The sequence below is a fragment of the Monodelphis domestica genome, chromosome 3 (genome assembly GCF_027887165.1).
Source record: "Monodelphis domestica isolate mMonDom1 chromosome 3, mMonDom1.pri, whole genome shotgun sequence".
NCBI lineage: Eukaryota > Metazoa > Chordata > Mammalia > Didelphimorphia > Didelphidae > Monodelphis > Monodelphis domestica.
Window position 1 is genome coordinate 260,500,625 of NC_077229.1, and position 15,800 is coordinate 260,516,424.

The 15,800-nt window shown below is 35.7% G+C and overlaps 1 protein-coding gene across 8 annotated transcripts in view; it reads right to left on the reverse strand.

Moving 5' to 3' along the window:
- Window positions 1-15,800, reverse strand: part of MTCL1 (microtubule crosslinking factor 1) — a 166,431-nt gene that overhangs the window by 129,149 nt on the left and 21,482 nt on the right. For all 8 annotated transcript variants that reach the window (XM_056823678.1, XM_056823674.1, XM_056823672.1 and 5 more), the window contains exons 2-3: window positions 10,093-10,317; window positions 5,835-5,993 (exon numbers count right to left, since the gene is read on the reverse strand). In XM_056823678.1, coding sequence (XP_056679656.1) covers window positions 5,835-5,993; window positions 10,093-10,317 — 384 coding nt within the window. The remainder of the gene's footprint in view (window positions 1-5,834; window positions 5,994-10,092; window positions 10,318-15,800) is intronic.

Sequence of the window (15,800 nt, forward strand, 5' to 3'; positions counted from 1 at the left end):
GGCAAACAGGGTTAAGTGACTTGCCCAGGGTCACACAGTTACTATATATCTGAGGGTTCATTTGAATTCAGGAAGAAAAGCTTTCCTGACTCCAGGCTTGGTACTCCATCAACTCTGCCACCTTGCTACTCTCTCTGGGCTTCATCTGTACATAATATAAACCTGCTCGACCAGTCTCACAAAATCAGTGAAAAGATCATTTGAAAAGTAAAGAGCTATACAAATGTTAAAGTATTGTCATTGAGCTAAAAAAGACTTTTAAAATGGTTTGATTTTGGTATTGACAAGAATTGTTTCCAAGAGAAGACAAAAAAGGTTTTGCCATGATGCCTAAAGGCCAATCCAATAGCTTCTCTTACTATCTTTGCTTTTCAATAGCATAGCAAATACCATATTAGGAGCTCTCCGTGGTGGCCGCATTGAAAACAAATCTCCTTTTCTCCCTAGCAACTGAAATTCATTCATTTCTAGCTTCACCATTTCAAAACATTTATGCCAGACCTTTCTGCAGCTGCACCTCCTGCTCCTAATCCTCTTTCTATTTTGTCTTTTTCTACAAGACTACCTTTTCATAGCAGCTTGCATCCTGAACTAACCAATCTGACTTTTTCAATTGGCCGACTTAGCCCCAATTTAATCAGTCCTCTTTCTCCCTCATATTCCCTCCAAGTCTAAACAAAATGCATGTTAAACCACACATTTGCAGGTGCAAATCACTCAGTTTATCCCTCTACCATTATTATTACTAGTGATAAAAATAATTAAAAATTTAAACAATCCCATAATGCCTTTGGGATTAAACCCAAGCACTTCTATCCTTTCCCCCAACTTTTTATTCACCAAACCGAACCGTTATAATCTCTTTAACACCAGTTTTTTGCTTCCTTCTCATTCTCCCAATAGATGCTTCAACGCCTTTCTTTAATTATGACCAGTGGTGAATGGTGGAGAAATCTTTGCTCAAAGGGTATGCAAGGGGAATGGTTTTCCATTTTGAGATTATTCTCTACATGTGGTATTGAGAGCCCTGTAGTACATGCATAAATTAAATAGAACTCAGGGATTCTTTTGATCATCTTCTGAATGAAACATGAATGCATGCATGGATGAATGAATGAATGAAATTGGAAGAGCTCTCTAGAGATTGGTTAGCTTCCCTGCCATCAAACAGGCAAAGATCTACTATCTCCATTTTATAGAGGAGGCATATCTAAAGGCCAAGCCCATGGCCCATGGTTGCATAAATTGTTATTGATGAAAGGAAGAATAAACCCAAATTTTCTGCAGGCTAGTATGGTATTCATGCCACCATTTAAGACTCCTGAGCTGTTTTGTTCTGTATATCATTCAGCCTTTATTTGAAGCTATCTATGTTCTTTCCTTTCCAAAAAGGTACGTCAAACAAGGCTGCAAGAAAGATGGTGAAGAACATTTCAACCTCTTAGCAATGCCATTACCTAGATGAACTTATTAAAGATTACCTAAAGGCACAGGAATAATTGACCTTCTTTTTGCCTGAGACTGGGAGTGAGGTCTTTTTATGCAATCCTAAACCCATCACAATCTAAAGAAAGCCAGGACAACTGAGATGTGAGGGCAGCTGGATCATGAGGCCTTATAAGCATCACTTGTAGGCAATGGACCTCAGTACTGAGACTCCCTCCCACTATGAAGCTACCTGTGGGCAAGAACTGAACATGAGGATGAGCCAGAACCTCTGGATAAGTGATCATTAAGAGCCAAGGATATTTATTGTCACTTCAAAGCTATTTGTCTTAGAAAAGAGGCAGGTGAAACTAGTGGGGGGTGACAGGGGGCCTGTAGGGGCCTTTCTAGTGTGTCTCTGCATCCCCCTATGTCGCGGACATCCATAGAGAGATTTTATGTGTTGGACTGCAGTGGAGTTATAGGAATGGTTGTATCCAAAGCTCAGTGGTAATTGTAGCATTAATAATCATAATAGAAAAGTATACTTGAAAACTTGCAAAGCATTTCACATACAGCCTCTAATTCATATCTCAAAATAGCTCCAGGAAGGTGTCCTATAGATGCATTATTATTCCCATTATACAGATCAGGAATCTGAGTCTTAGAGATGTTGGTTAAATGACTTGCCAATGGTCATAGAGGTAGTTTTAGAAAGTAGAATTTGGATCTAAATCTTTCTGAACCTAGGACTCTGGCCACTATAGTGTAAACCTGTCTTCCATCCCCCTATCTCTCTGCCTCTCTCTCTCTCTGTCTCCCACCTCTATGTCCCCACCTCTCTGCATCTCTCTTAGACCTTCCTTAATCTTTTTAGGGGGGCACTATATCAAAGCTCCCAGGATTATGGAAATTAGAGGTGACAGCTCCCACTGTGGCTATCAATGTTCATAATATACCAAATATTCTTCATCTTTTCAGAATTTAAGACACATATCATTATTAAATATGAATGTGTGGGTTTGTGTGTAGGGAACGATAAAGTAAATAAATAGGTTTAGAATGAGGAAAATAGCTAGGATAAAAGGCAATAAGAATTTTGCTCATGATTTTACCAAAATGTATGATTTCCCCAAATAACAACAACAAAAAAATTAACAGTTGACCAAATATAATTTCCTGATAAGTATTTCTTCATTCACCTTTTAGATTTGCACTTTCTGCTTCTAGGAGAGGAGAGAGGGGTGAATCCATGTTCTGGGAGATTCCAGGTGTCATCAGAGTTCTCCCTCTCCAAGTTTAAAAAAAAAGCCATCTTTTGGAATACTTAAATGTAGTTAGTTGTATCAACTATACAAGTCTTTGTGGCACAGCAGATAGGGCACTGGACTTCATCAAGACAACGAGTTCAAATTCTGTCTCAGATTTTTATTAGCTGTACGATATCACTTAACATTTGTTTCCCTCAGTTTCCTCAATCTAGCTGAGCAAAATTATAAAATAGTAATTCTAATAACACTCTCCTTTCAGAGTTGTTCAGAGGATTAAAATGAGATAATATTTATAAAGCAACTTTCAACCCTTCATGCATTATATAAATGTTATTTATCATTGTGCCGTTGGGCTTACATGATTAATATAAACATGCAGTATCATAGGCCTTCTGAAGCTAACAGTAGCTCTGGGGATAAATGACTTATTTCATTTCCATTGAATATTCCTTTTCAGCTCAGTTTTTAAATGTCTGGGGAGGCAGCAGGCTGACAACATTCAATCAGAATGATAAAGGTACATGAGAACATCAAGGGAAGAGGAGACAGATTGCCCTCATCTCTCCTCAATGTAGCTGTCCTAAGCAATTGTGTTGCTTTCTGAAGGTTCTTGGCATTAGCTACTGTTTTGAATATTTCTGTGTCAACAACCATGGAGATCACTCATTCCCCAGTGATTGTTTTTTATTTGATGTTAATAGATATATTTGCAGAACACGTGTATATACAGCTAAATCTATGTCTATCTGTATGTGTATATATATGTCACATGCAGAGAGAGAGAGAGAGAGAGAGAGAGAGAGAGAGAGAGAGAGAGAGAGAGAGAGAGAGAGAGAGAAGAAAAGGGAGAGGGAGAAAGAGAAGTAGAAGAAGAAGAAATAAGGAGAGGGAGAAAAATGGAGAGAGAGGAAAAGGGAGAGAGAAGGAAGGACAAGAAATGAATGGGGGGAAGAAGAGAGAGACAGATGGAGAGAGAGACACACATAAAGAGAGAGAGAAGGAGGGAGGGAGAGAGAGGGAGATGGAGCCAGAGCCAGAGACAGACAGAAACAGAAAAGCAATGAGGGAAGAGGGAAAGACAGAGAGAAATACTGAAAGACAGAGAGAGGAAGAGGAAGAAAGGAGAGGAAGAATGTTAAGTAATATAAGAGGGAAGACACTGGCAAGGTAGAATATAGGTTTAGGAGGCAGAGGTGAGGAAGGAGAGCATTCCAATAATAGAAAGCTATGGAATCAGGAGAGAGACTACCTTGTATAAGGAATGGTGAGTAGGTCAATGCAGCCAGATAGTAAAGTACATGGAGGTTGAATAAAATGTAAGAATACTTGAAAGGAAGAAGTCAGTAAGATCTTGAACAGATAGAATCTTGTATTGAATTGAGTTGAATAAATCAATAATTTGGTGGTAATACATTTAAAATTTTACATTAAAAAATCAGTCTCACAAGTACTAGATGGGGCAGGTATGACTCGATAGTACTTGCTAGGGGGTTTTGAGGACTAGTAGCTAAACATGTGGCAAGTGTGAAACAACCACCCAAAAAGCTAATGTGATACTAGGTTACATTAAGAAGCAGAGTTTCTTATGATAAGAGGATATTCTCTGTCTGTATAAGACTACATTTTGGAGTACTAAATGCCACATTTTAGGAAAGACATCAGTCTTAACTAGACTCTCATAGTATCTGCCTAAAGGTGGTATCTAAGGAATTATCTAAGGTATGACTGCTTCTGTGAGCAGTTAAGGTAAAATGAGATAGACTGAATTGAGTAAAATATGCTGAAAAACTGGGAGTGTAAGGTTTTTAAAAGTGGTAATGGATGGAGTGGAAATGACTATAAGTCAAATATTAAAATTATTTGGACAGAGAATAACTTGAAATTCACAGGTGACAATAACAAAGACTTGCACAGAATGGCATGAACTTTTAAAAAGAAAATGTGTTTCCTAGGAGACAGTGGTGCAAGGGAGGGCATGGAAGGGAAAATGGGGGCTAGTAATGTGTCAAGTGGTCTTCTTGGAATTTTGGGTCAGGGAATGTGAGAGAAAGAGTAAGCAACCTTGGGGACAGTGCTAAGAGTTGTTGTTTATTCAAAAAGGTAGGTTTCAAGCAGCACAAAGAGATAGAAGAAATGGGAAAGGAAGAAATTCAGGATCAAAGATTGAGAACTGGAAAATATCTCAGTTTAACCCTACTGTTTTCCAGATGGGAAACTGAGGTCCAGAGGGTGAAGCAACTTATTAATTGCTTGCGCAAGTGAAAGAACCCAGATTTGAGCTAGGAACTCTTGACTCAAAGACCAGTCACCTTTCCACAGTGGGAACGGAGGTCACAGGAGGAGAAGAACTGGGGAAGGCAAAGGATGAGTTCATTATGGGTGTGAATCAAATAAGAAAGAAAGAAATGGGGGGGGTGGGGACATAGCTAGTAAACAAAGCTCTAGTGTGGCTGTGGCACAACGGAAAGTATTGCATGTGGAATCAGAGGATCTTAGTTCATCATCCTGTTTCCAAGCTCTCTCATAGTTTTCTGAAATGGAAGACTCCATATCACAACTGACTATTGAACTCTATGAGGTAGTATGACACAGTGGACAGAGTACTAGATTTGGAGTCAAGAAGACCTAGATTCATATCCTGCCATAAAAATATTAGCTGTGTGAGTCTGGAATGGTCATTTAATTTCCCCAAGCTTCAGTATCCTCATCTGTAAAATGAGGAAATTGGCCATAATGGATTGGATTCAACTGGATATCAATGGTTTTCTAAGATCCCTTTCCATTTTAAATCTAAAATCTTATGAGAGCTGGCCCTGGAGTCCAGACATGGGAACACATAAGCTATATGACCCTGGGAAAGTCATTTAATCTCTGAGTTTCCCCAGATAGTTCTCTAAGAGTATTTAACTATAGAGATAATGTGATCTGTTTCTGGAGTGGAAGTTCACAAACATAAAACATTTAATTCCCATGTCCCAACAATAATAAACCTCATTGGACATGCAAGAATTAATCAGCACAAAAGCAGGTTATATGGAATATTTTCAAATGTCTAAGAAGAATCAGATATTGGTAACCAAATCAACAAACCATCTCATCTCAAAAGCAAGGCTCTGACAAATGTTCTCACTTGCTTACCTCTTTCAACTTGTCCAGCTCATTTTGCAAGGCCTGTTTGGATATTTCAACTTCAATTATCTTCTGTCGCAGGGTTTCATTTTCATCTTCAGCTTTAACACGTTTTTCCTCCACGGTCTCAAGTTCATGGTGCAGTCTGACAGATACATCTTTGGCCACCTGTATTGAACCATGTGTATAAGGATCCTGAGGTTATAAAGCTCAAAGATAAATATAGGCTGTCACCTAAATGTGTGGTGTAAAAATGGAGATTTTGAACTCTAGACTTCAATTCCCAGAAGTCCTTGGTATCTCCCAGAATTCCCTATAATCTCTCCTGAGTCTCCACGTAGGCAAGATCACAATTGGTATTTAACTGGCAGTAATGCCTCCCACGTGCTCTTCCTTCCTTTTCAAAGATGTAGCAAGTATAGTGGTAAGCTAAGTGTGGTATTTTTAAATGGGCTAATCAGTCATGGGCATGTGGTTTTTATTTTGTATCTTCTTTATTCCTTGACTTTTAATGATCCTTAATAAACCTCATAAAATATAATATTTTTTATTATTAGAGATATATTTTAAATTTTACAGTGGTACACTCAAACAGCAACTAAACCCACCCAAATAGTTCTCAAGAAAATGAACAGGGACTGATTTTTACCAGGGATTCAAAGGCTTAACTTTGTGAATTTATGTGCATTTATGTGTGTGTGAAATTAAATATACTGGTTTCCTTTGTGATCCTCTGTATTTTATTTTATGCATTTAAAAACATTATTCTATCTAAAGGTCCAAAGGTTTAATTTACCTGCCCAAAAGGTCCATGGCACAAAACCAGTTAAGAATTTCTATTTTAGGGACAGGCAGCTAGGTGGCTCAGTTATGGAATCAGATCTGGAGACAGGTGTTTCTGGGTTCCATTATGAAAACTTTGAACTATTACAGCAACATATTAGTTTAGAGGTCGCCAAGTATAAAATGCCAGACCTAAAGTCAAGAAGACTTATTTTCCTGAGTTTAAATATGACTTCAGTCTAAAATGAGCTGAAGGAGGAAATGACAAACCCCTCTAGTATTTTTGTCAAGAAAATCTCAAACAGGGTCACAAAAGGTAAGACATGACTTAACAACTAGTTTAGAAAATGGAATACAAGATCATAGTTACTCAAAGTTGGAAGATTATCTACTCTAATTAAATTTCCTGAACTGCCTCAACAATACCCTCTGACAAATCACCCTGCAATTAAGCTATTAATTCAGCCAGGATATAAATTTACTCTAAACCAGGGATTTTAAATTTCTTTTGTGTCATCTACTATGTATGCCCCAGTCCTTATTTTGTGAGTCTGGTGAAACCTATGGATCCTTTCTTATAACAATGTTTTCAAATGCATAAAAGAAAATACAGAATTGCTGTGTGAGCCTAGAATAGTCATTTAACTTCTCTGTGCCTCAGTATCATCATCTGTAAAACAAGGAAATTAGATGCAGTGGATTGGACTCAATTGGCTAAAATCTTATGAGAGATTAAATAAGAGAGTTAAAATATGAGATCCAAAATGACACAGAAATAAGATTACAAGGGAAACCAATTATATTGAAGATTTCAACCTATATATTTTTTAAAAGTTTATGGACCTCAGGTTAAGAACCTTGTCCTAGATTTAAAGATATATTTTTATAACCCAGTTTTAAAGTCGATCACAAAAAAGTTTTTACTACTTTTTACATGTCTTACATTTTTATAAGGAAAGGGGGTTATTTTAAGAATACATTTATTTAAAATTAAAATTAATTAATTTTAGTTTAATTTTTGTTCCAGTGGAATCTACAATGGAGTATTGTATACCTTGTCAGTCATGGGGGAGGAGGAGGTGGCACTACTTTGCCTCCTTCAATAAATCTTTTTCCTCAGTTATGTGCAGTATTTGCACATCCCCAAATCACTATTATATATATATATATATATGTGTGTGTGTGTGTGTGTGTGTGTGTGTGTATACATATATATACATCTTTTATATCTTACACTATGTATATATTTTTCTTCTATCATCTATCAATCTATCTATATCTTTTATCTTACTTAAGTAATATTAAGTAATTACTTAAGTAATATTAATGATAACATTATTTCTTCCCCTCAATTCCCCACCACACAATAAGGTAAACTCTTTGAGGGTGAGAATTACCCTATTTTTGTATTCATATCTCCAAAGTCCAGCAGATAGTAAGTGCACAGCATCTATTTAGTAATGTACATGTGTTTTCAGATTGTTTTTGTTACAAGGGAGAACCCAATAAGGAGGAGAGAAAGAGAAAGAGCTATGGTAGCTATCAAAGGGTATCAATGAAACAAAACAAATAAAAACTTAAACATTTAGGCCTTGTAGAAAATCCCAAACCCTCTAGAGGGAAAAAAGTATGTATATAATATGCAGAATACATATATTCACAGACAGAACATCATACATGCATATATAATTTATTAAAATTCAAATTGTAGATATAGCTAAAAATGTTTCATATAAGTATAATGTGATAAGATACTTTATATTTAAAATCTGATGAACATTTTTACCATTCAATAGAGAATGAGGAAGAATCTGATTTTTTCATCATAGAAGGCAAAGAGATCACTATAGAAATTCCAATCTCCATCACATTATATATTTAATGGTACTTTGATTGCTAGTGTTTTATCACTTTTAATAGAATTGAGAAGCATTTTTTCTCTTCTCATAATGAAAGACTAAAATGAAATTTCTCAGAATTGCTTAGCTTTAAGGAGAGGCAGTGATATATAATTAATCTTTAGATAAATGACTTGCAATGTGGGTCAAGAGAGTTTCTAAAGTCCAGTGGAGACATCAAAAAGCAGAAATTCTAGAGTTACTGTATATCATTTTATTCTCCTTTCTACCCTTGACCTGCAGAGGGACTTGGGAAAATTAATTATGCCCCAATTTCCTATTCCATAATATGGTGACTGTAAGACTCCTGCTCATGTCAGGATTGTCAGATTTTAACACCATCTGGGAATAAAAAGTGACCTAAACATGCTAAATGGCAATGGGTATCTTTAACAGGTCATTTGAGAAAATGAGTTCTTTAACACACTCCAAAATTATTTTATGTGCATCCCACAGTAGATGTTCATTCATTCAATAGCTACTATGTTAAAGACATTTTGTTTAATGTCATGGAGGATACAAATAAGAATAAGATAATGTACATGTCCTCAAGGAATTTATGGTAAGATGAAATGTGTACCAATTAGCTAAATGTTTGAGTTGAACTGAATTACAAAGGTAGTTCAAGAGAAGAGGAAATTATGTAATGTTTAGGACTGTGAAAGTGGGGCAGGGACAGAAAATGAGATCAAAGAAGAGTTCATGGAAAAGTAGCAGTTGAACTGGCCACTGAAAGATGGGGAGAAATTATACAGGCAGAGCTAAGGAGAGAAGGCTATCTTAGGTGGAAAGGGCAGTATGAATAAAATGCATGGAGGGACATTTGGGGAAAAGTGAAGAGTCTTATTTGATGGGAACATAGGGTATATGAAGCAAAAGTATCTGTGGATAAAGCTGGGTAGGAAATTCTTAGAGGGTTTTCATCCTATTTGGAGACAAGCTGACAAGCTCTAATGATTTTTAATCTTTTTGTGTCATAGACTTCTTTGGCAGGTAAGGCTGATGAGATCTGTAGAACTCCTTTCATGATAACATTTAAAAATGAATAAAATACATGAGAAAATGAGGGAAAACAATGTTATATAGTTATCGCAATATTAATTTTTTTAAAAGTTGACCAGACAACAGGTTAAGGATTCCTTATCAAGATGTTTGATTAATTTTATTTTATATATCTTGATAAAGGACACTTTAGCTGTTCTTAAACTTTTCTAAGACTCTCTTATAGGCCTAGTATACTCAACAACCTATTGAGGCAGATTTCCCAAAAGAACGTACTAGAATCATCAATATGTAAAAACTGCTTTCTAAACCATAAAGTACTTTAAAAGTTTTCTATCTATCATCGCCATCAACATCATCATCATCATTATACTTCAAAATCTCATAAACAATATACTTCCAACTTAATGTCTTTCAAAAAACATAGAGATAAAGAAAACAGAGATGCCACATAGACCACAAATTTGAGAATTACTTAGTCTTTTTTTTTCCATTCCCAGAACCAAGATTTGAATGCCAACAAAAAACTTTTTTCTTTTTTTTTTTGGTCAGGAAGGCATGCTTGAGTTCTAATGATCACATACCTTTAAATCTTGCTCCAGACTTCTGATGAGCTCTCCATCTACCTGACCGGTCTGAGCAACCTTCAGGCTTTTCTGTTCAGCCTTCCTGAGACGGTACTGCAAGATACGGCAGTTTTTATTAGCACGGTCCAATTCTCGTCTGAGTTCTTGCAGTTGATAAACATCTTCTTCTAAATAGCTGTCTCTCATCTCTTCCATTTCTGCACGAAGTTCATCCAGTTCATCCTGTACAAAGCCAAACCAAGAAGATTTACAAGCCTACCTCATTCAAAACAAAACAAATAAAAAACCTACCCAGTATTTACTGGCGCACAGAAACAAAACCCAGAACATTTACAAATTAACTTTAAAAGTACAAAGCTTACCTATCAAACTACCATAAACTATTTTACGGAACTAGAAAAAAATAATAACAAAATTCATCTGGAAGAATAAAAGATCAAGAATATCAAGAGAACTAATGAAAAAAATGTGATAGATGGTGGCATAGAAGTACCAGATCTTAAGCTGTACTATAAAGCAGGGGTCATCAAAACAATCTGGTAGTAGCTAAGAGATAGAAGGGTGGGTCAATGGAATAGATTAGGGGTAAATGAACCTAGCAAGATAGTGTTCAATAAACCCAAAGATCCCAGCTTTTGGGAGAACTCACTATTTGACAAAAACTGCTGGGAAAATTGGAAAAGAGTATAGCAAAAATTAGGTTTAGATAAATATCTCACACCCTGGCTTAAACATAAAAAGTGATATTATAAGTAGATTAGGTGAAAGTAGAATAGTCTACCTGTCACATCTATTAAGAAGGGAAGAAGATCAAACTAGAGATAGAGAATATTGCAAAATATAAAATAAATAATTTTGATTATGGTCATCCCTCGCTATATCATGGGTCACTTATTGCAGTTTCACTATATCCCAGGTTAAAAAAAAATCTAATCCTGTATCTGAGGAATTACACTTATTGTGGCACACTATTGGCTGATGAAATGAAAATCAACCAACCACATTGCTATGTTATATATCCTGGGAACTGATTGGTTCATTGACCATAAGTTAGTAACAGTATGGAAAAGGTTTATAGGAGAGTGGGAAGGGTTTATAAAGTCTTAAAATATACATAAATAAGAAAATAAATATAATGCTGCTACTTTGCAGATTTTCACCTATCGCGAGGGTCTCTGGAAAGGAACTCCTATGATAGGTGTGGGATCACTGTATATTAAATTTAAATGGTTTTGTAGAAACAAAATCAATCCAACAAAGATTATAAGGGAAGCAATAAACTGAGGCAAAGAATTTTATAACAAATTTCTCTGATAAAAGATCTAATTTCTCAAACATAAAGAACTAAGTCAAATTTATGAGAAATCAAGTCATTCCCCAATTGATAAATGGTCAAGGGATATGAATAGACAGTTTTCAGATGAAGAAATCAACATTATCAATAATCATATGAAAAAATGTTCTAAATCCCTCCTGATTAGAGAAATGCAAATAAAAACAACTCTGAGGTACTACCTGATACCTAACAGACTAGCCAATATGATGGCAAAGGAAAATAATAAATGTTGGAGGGGATGTGGCAAAGTTGGGACAGTAATGCATTGCTGGTGGAGTTGTGAATTGATCCAACCATTCTGGAAGGCAATTTGGAATTATGCCAGAAGGTCTTTAAAAGAATGCATGCCCTTTGATTCAGCAATACCACTACCACATCTGTATCCCAAAGAGATTTTAAAAGATGGTGATGGATCTATTTGTACAAAAATATTTATAGCTGTACTTTTTGTGGTGATTGGGAAATAGCTAAACAAATTGTGGTATAGGTTGTTGGTGGAATACTATTGTGCTATTAGGAATGAAGAACTGCTTGATTTCCTACATGAACTGATGCAGTGTGAAATAAGCAGAACCAGGAGAACATTGTATACAGTAATTGAAACATTGTGGGATGATCAAAAAATAAGACTTTGCCACTAATAGCAATGCAATGATCCAGGACAATTCTGAGAGACTTACGCTATCCACAACTAGAGAAAGAACTATTGGAGTACAAATGCAGAAGAAAAATATGATTTATCCCTTGTTTATATGAGTATATGATTTGGGGTTTGGGTTTTAAAAGATTACTCTATTACAAAAATGAATAATATGGAAAGAGGATTTGAGTGAAAATACCTGTATAACCCAGTGACAATGCTTGTCAACTCCCAGATTACAGAAGAAAGGGGGAGGGAGACAACACCAATCATGTAACCATGGGGGAAAAAAGTAAAAATGTTTTTTAAAGTATAAAGCTATCCCTATCAATGCCTTATTGGGCTTGAAATGAAGATGTAAACTGAGAGAAACTGTTACTTACTGAGATAGAGAAAGGTAAACTGAGGGGAAACTGCTGTTCTCTGGCTATGTCTTGAGAGAGCTGCTTATTAGTAATGGATGTAGAAATGAGAAATGCTGAAAGATGCCACACATACAGAGATGCTGGTACACAGGGGACACTGCTTATAAAGGAATGCTCTGGGGTTTACTCTGGGGTTTCTGCCTATTGATCCCTACTGATGATGGCTGATTCTTCAATCTATTTCCTGACCTCCTTCCTCCCTCACTCCCTCCCTTAACCAACCTCTTTCCACCCAATTCTTCTTGAAGCCTTTGGCTCCTTCCCTCCCTTCTAAGTGAACTCTAAAAATATTCTAGTTGCTTTCTCAGTCAAGGAGTTTATTGGGATAACAGGATGGGAAACTGAGGTAAGAGTGATGAGGATTTCCCTAATCTAAATGAGGTAAAATTGAGGGTTTGAGGAGTCACAAGTGTGACTCTTAAGACAGGGAGGTGGAGGACAGCAGTTCAAAGTCTTCTATCTTCTTCACAAATCAGCCAGATCTCTCAGCTTAAACCCAGAAAGAAACAAAGTTCAAAGTCTCTAATTTTCCTTCTGGCCAGCTCAACTCTCAAATAGACCACCAACTCAAAAGCTTCTCCCCTGGTCAGCTTCAACTGCTCAGAGCCAGAGAAACAGAGACCAAGTCCGCAAAAGCTAAGTTTTTCTTCTCAATGTCAACTTCAACTGCTCAGAGTCAGAGAAACCCCAAAAACCAAGTCAGCCTCATAAAGGCCTTTCAGCCAGCTTCAAATTTCCAGGGAGCGAGAGAGTAACCTTCAGTCAGAGACACAGAGACCAAAAACCCAGTTTCTCCTCTCAGTGTGGCCAGCAAAAGTCTCTAACTGCCATTCCTGGTTGGAATCCTGGTTCTTGCATCAACCTTTCTCTCTTCATGTCTCTATCACAGGCTCTAATACAATAAAAAGGAGTCTCTGGGATTTGTCATTCAAAAGGATGCCTCAAAAGTCTTGATCGAGTCTTATAACCCCAGACTCTAAAAGTAGATAATTATTAAAGGTATCAGCCTCTAAGCACTATTAAAATTAAAGCACATTGGTTCACAACCTTAATTTAACTGTTTTATATTATCAGAATCATAGCATACATTTCAATGTATGTAAATTTCTGCATCACAACACATACCTCAGTTTTCAGATAAAAAACTAACAATTCCATATCAGGATCATTTTGATTATTAACAGCAGAATTTTGGGGGGAGTGCTGGTGGTAATATATTGTTTCTACTACATAGAATGTAAGCTTATTGACCTTCTCTATCTCATTTTCCATCCCTATCCCTACTTTGACTCTAGTACAGATGAATGATCTAAATACATAAAACACACTTAGTCATTTGATATGGAAGCCTGGTTTAGTAGATAGAGTACTGACTTTGGAAAGGAAGACGTGATTCTCCCCACCCCTACATACTAGCCATGCAACAGAAAAAAAAAAAAGCAAGAAAAAATAAAATGAAAGAAAATAAATTCCAATCTGCCCTCAGAGCTCATCAGTTTTCTCTGGAAGTGGATAGCATTTTTCATCATTAGTCTTTAGACTTGTTGTGGAAAACTGAGTTATCAAAGAAACTAAGTCTTTAACAGAAGATTATTATTACAATATTGCTGTGTGTACAATGTTCTCCTGGTTCTGTTCACTTTTGCATCAGCTCATATAAATCTTCCCAGTATTTTCTGAAACCATCCTCCTTAATCTTTCTTATATCCCACTGGTATTCTCTCACAATGATATAGCACAACTTGTTCAGGCATGCCCTAATCCTCAGTTTTCTAATTCCAAAGAGAGCTGCCATAAACATTTTTGTACATATGGGTCCTTTTCCTTTTCCTTTGATCTGTTTGGGGAGTAAACCTAGTAGTACTACTACTAGATTTAAAGGATATGCCCAGTTTCATAGCTCTTTGAGGATAGTTCCAAATCATTCTCCAGAATGGGTGTACTGATTCAAGCTCCATTAACAGTACATTAGTGAACTTATTTTTCCACATCCACTCCAGCATTTGTCTTCTTTTTCTGTCATCTTAGTCAATCTGATGGGTATTAGATGGTATTTCAGAGTCATTTTAACTCATCATTCTCTAATTTTTAGTGATTTAGAACATCTTCTATGCGACCATTGATAGCTCTTATTTCAAATTCTTCTGAAAAATGCTTGTTTATATATTAATTTGCCTCAGTTCCCTATATATTTAAGACATCAGAGAAAATTACTATAAAATTTCCCCCAATTTCCTGATTTCTGTCTAATTTTGGCTGCATGGGTTTTGTTTGTACAAAATTTAAAAAATTTAATATAATCAATTTTACCTCCTATGACTTTTCTAGCTCTTGTTTTGTCATGAACTCTTCCATTATCCATAGATCTAAAAGGCAATTCTTTTCTTGATTCTTTGCTTATGCTTTATGTCTAAGTCATGTACCCATTTTGACCATATCTTGGTACACAATGTGAAATATTGATCTATGTTTAGTATCTGCCACAGTGTTTTATAATGTACTCAGAAGTTGTTTTGTGTTTTTTTTTTAAATAATGAGTTCTTGCCCCAGTGTCTTGGATCTTTGGGCTTATTATACACTAATTTATTATAGTCATTTACTTCTGTATATTGTGCCTAATCTATTCCATTGATTATATTTTTTAACCAGTACCAGACTGCTTTGATGATTACCACATTGTAGTATAGTTAGAAATCTGATATTAATAGGCTGCCTTCCTTCACTTCTTTTTTTTTTAATTGATACTCCTTGTATTTTTGACAATTTGTTTCACCAGAAGAGTTTTGTTTCTATTTTTTCTAGTTCTATAAAATAAAATAATTCTTTGGTAGTTTGATTGGTATAGTATTGAATAAGTGAATTAATTTACACAGTATTGTCAGTTTTATTCTATCAATACAGCCAATCCTGTTGCTTAGATCTTCTTTTTTATGTGAAAAGTGTCTTGTAATTGTGTTCATATAATTCCTGTATGTATATTAGCAGGTAAACTCACAAACATTTTATACTGTCTGAAGTTATTCTAAATGGAATTTCTCTATTTTCTGCAGAATTTTAAGATATATTTATATATATAGACACACACATATATATAAAATTTGTGCAGGCTTATTTTATATTCTGCAAATATGCTGAAATAGTTATTTGTTTCAACTAGTTTTTAGGTTTCTCTACTTTTACCATCATAGCATCTTGCAAAGAGTTGTTTCTTCATTGTCTTCTTATTCCTTTAATTTCTTTTTCTTATCTTATTGCTATAGCTAGCATTTCTAGCACAATATTGAATAATTATGGTGATATTGGA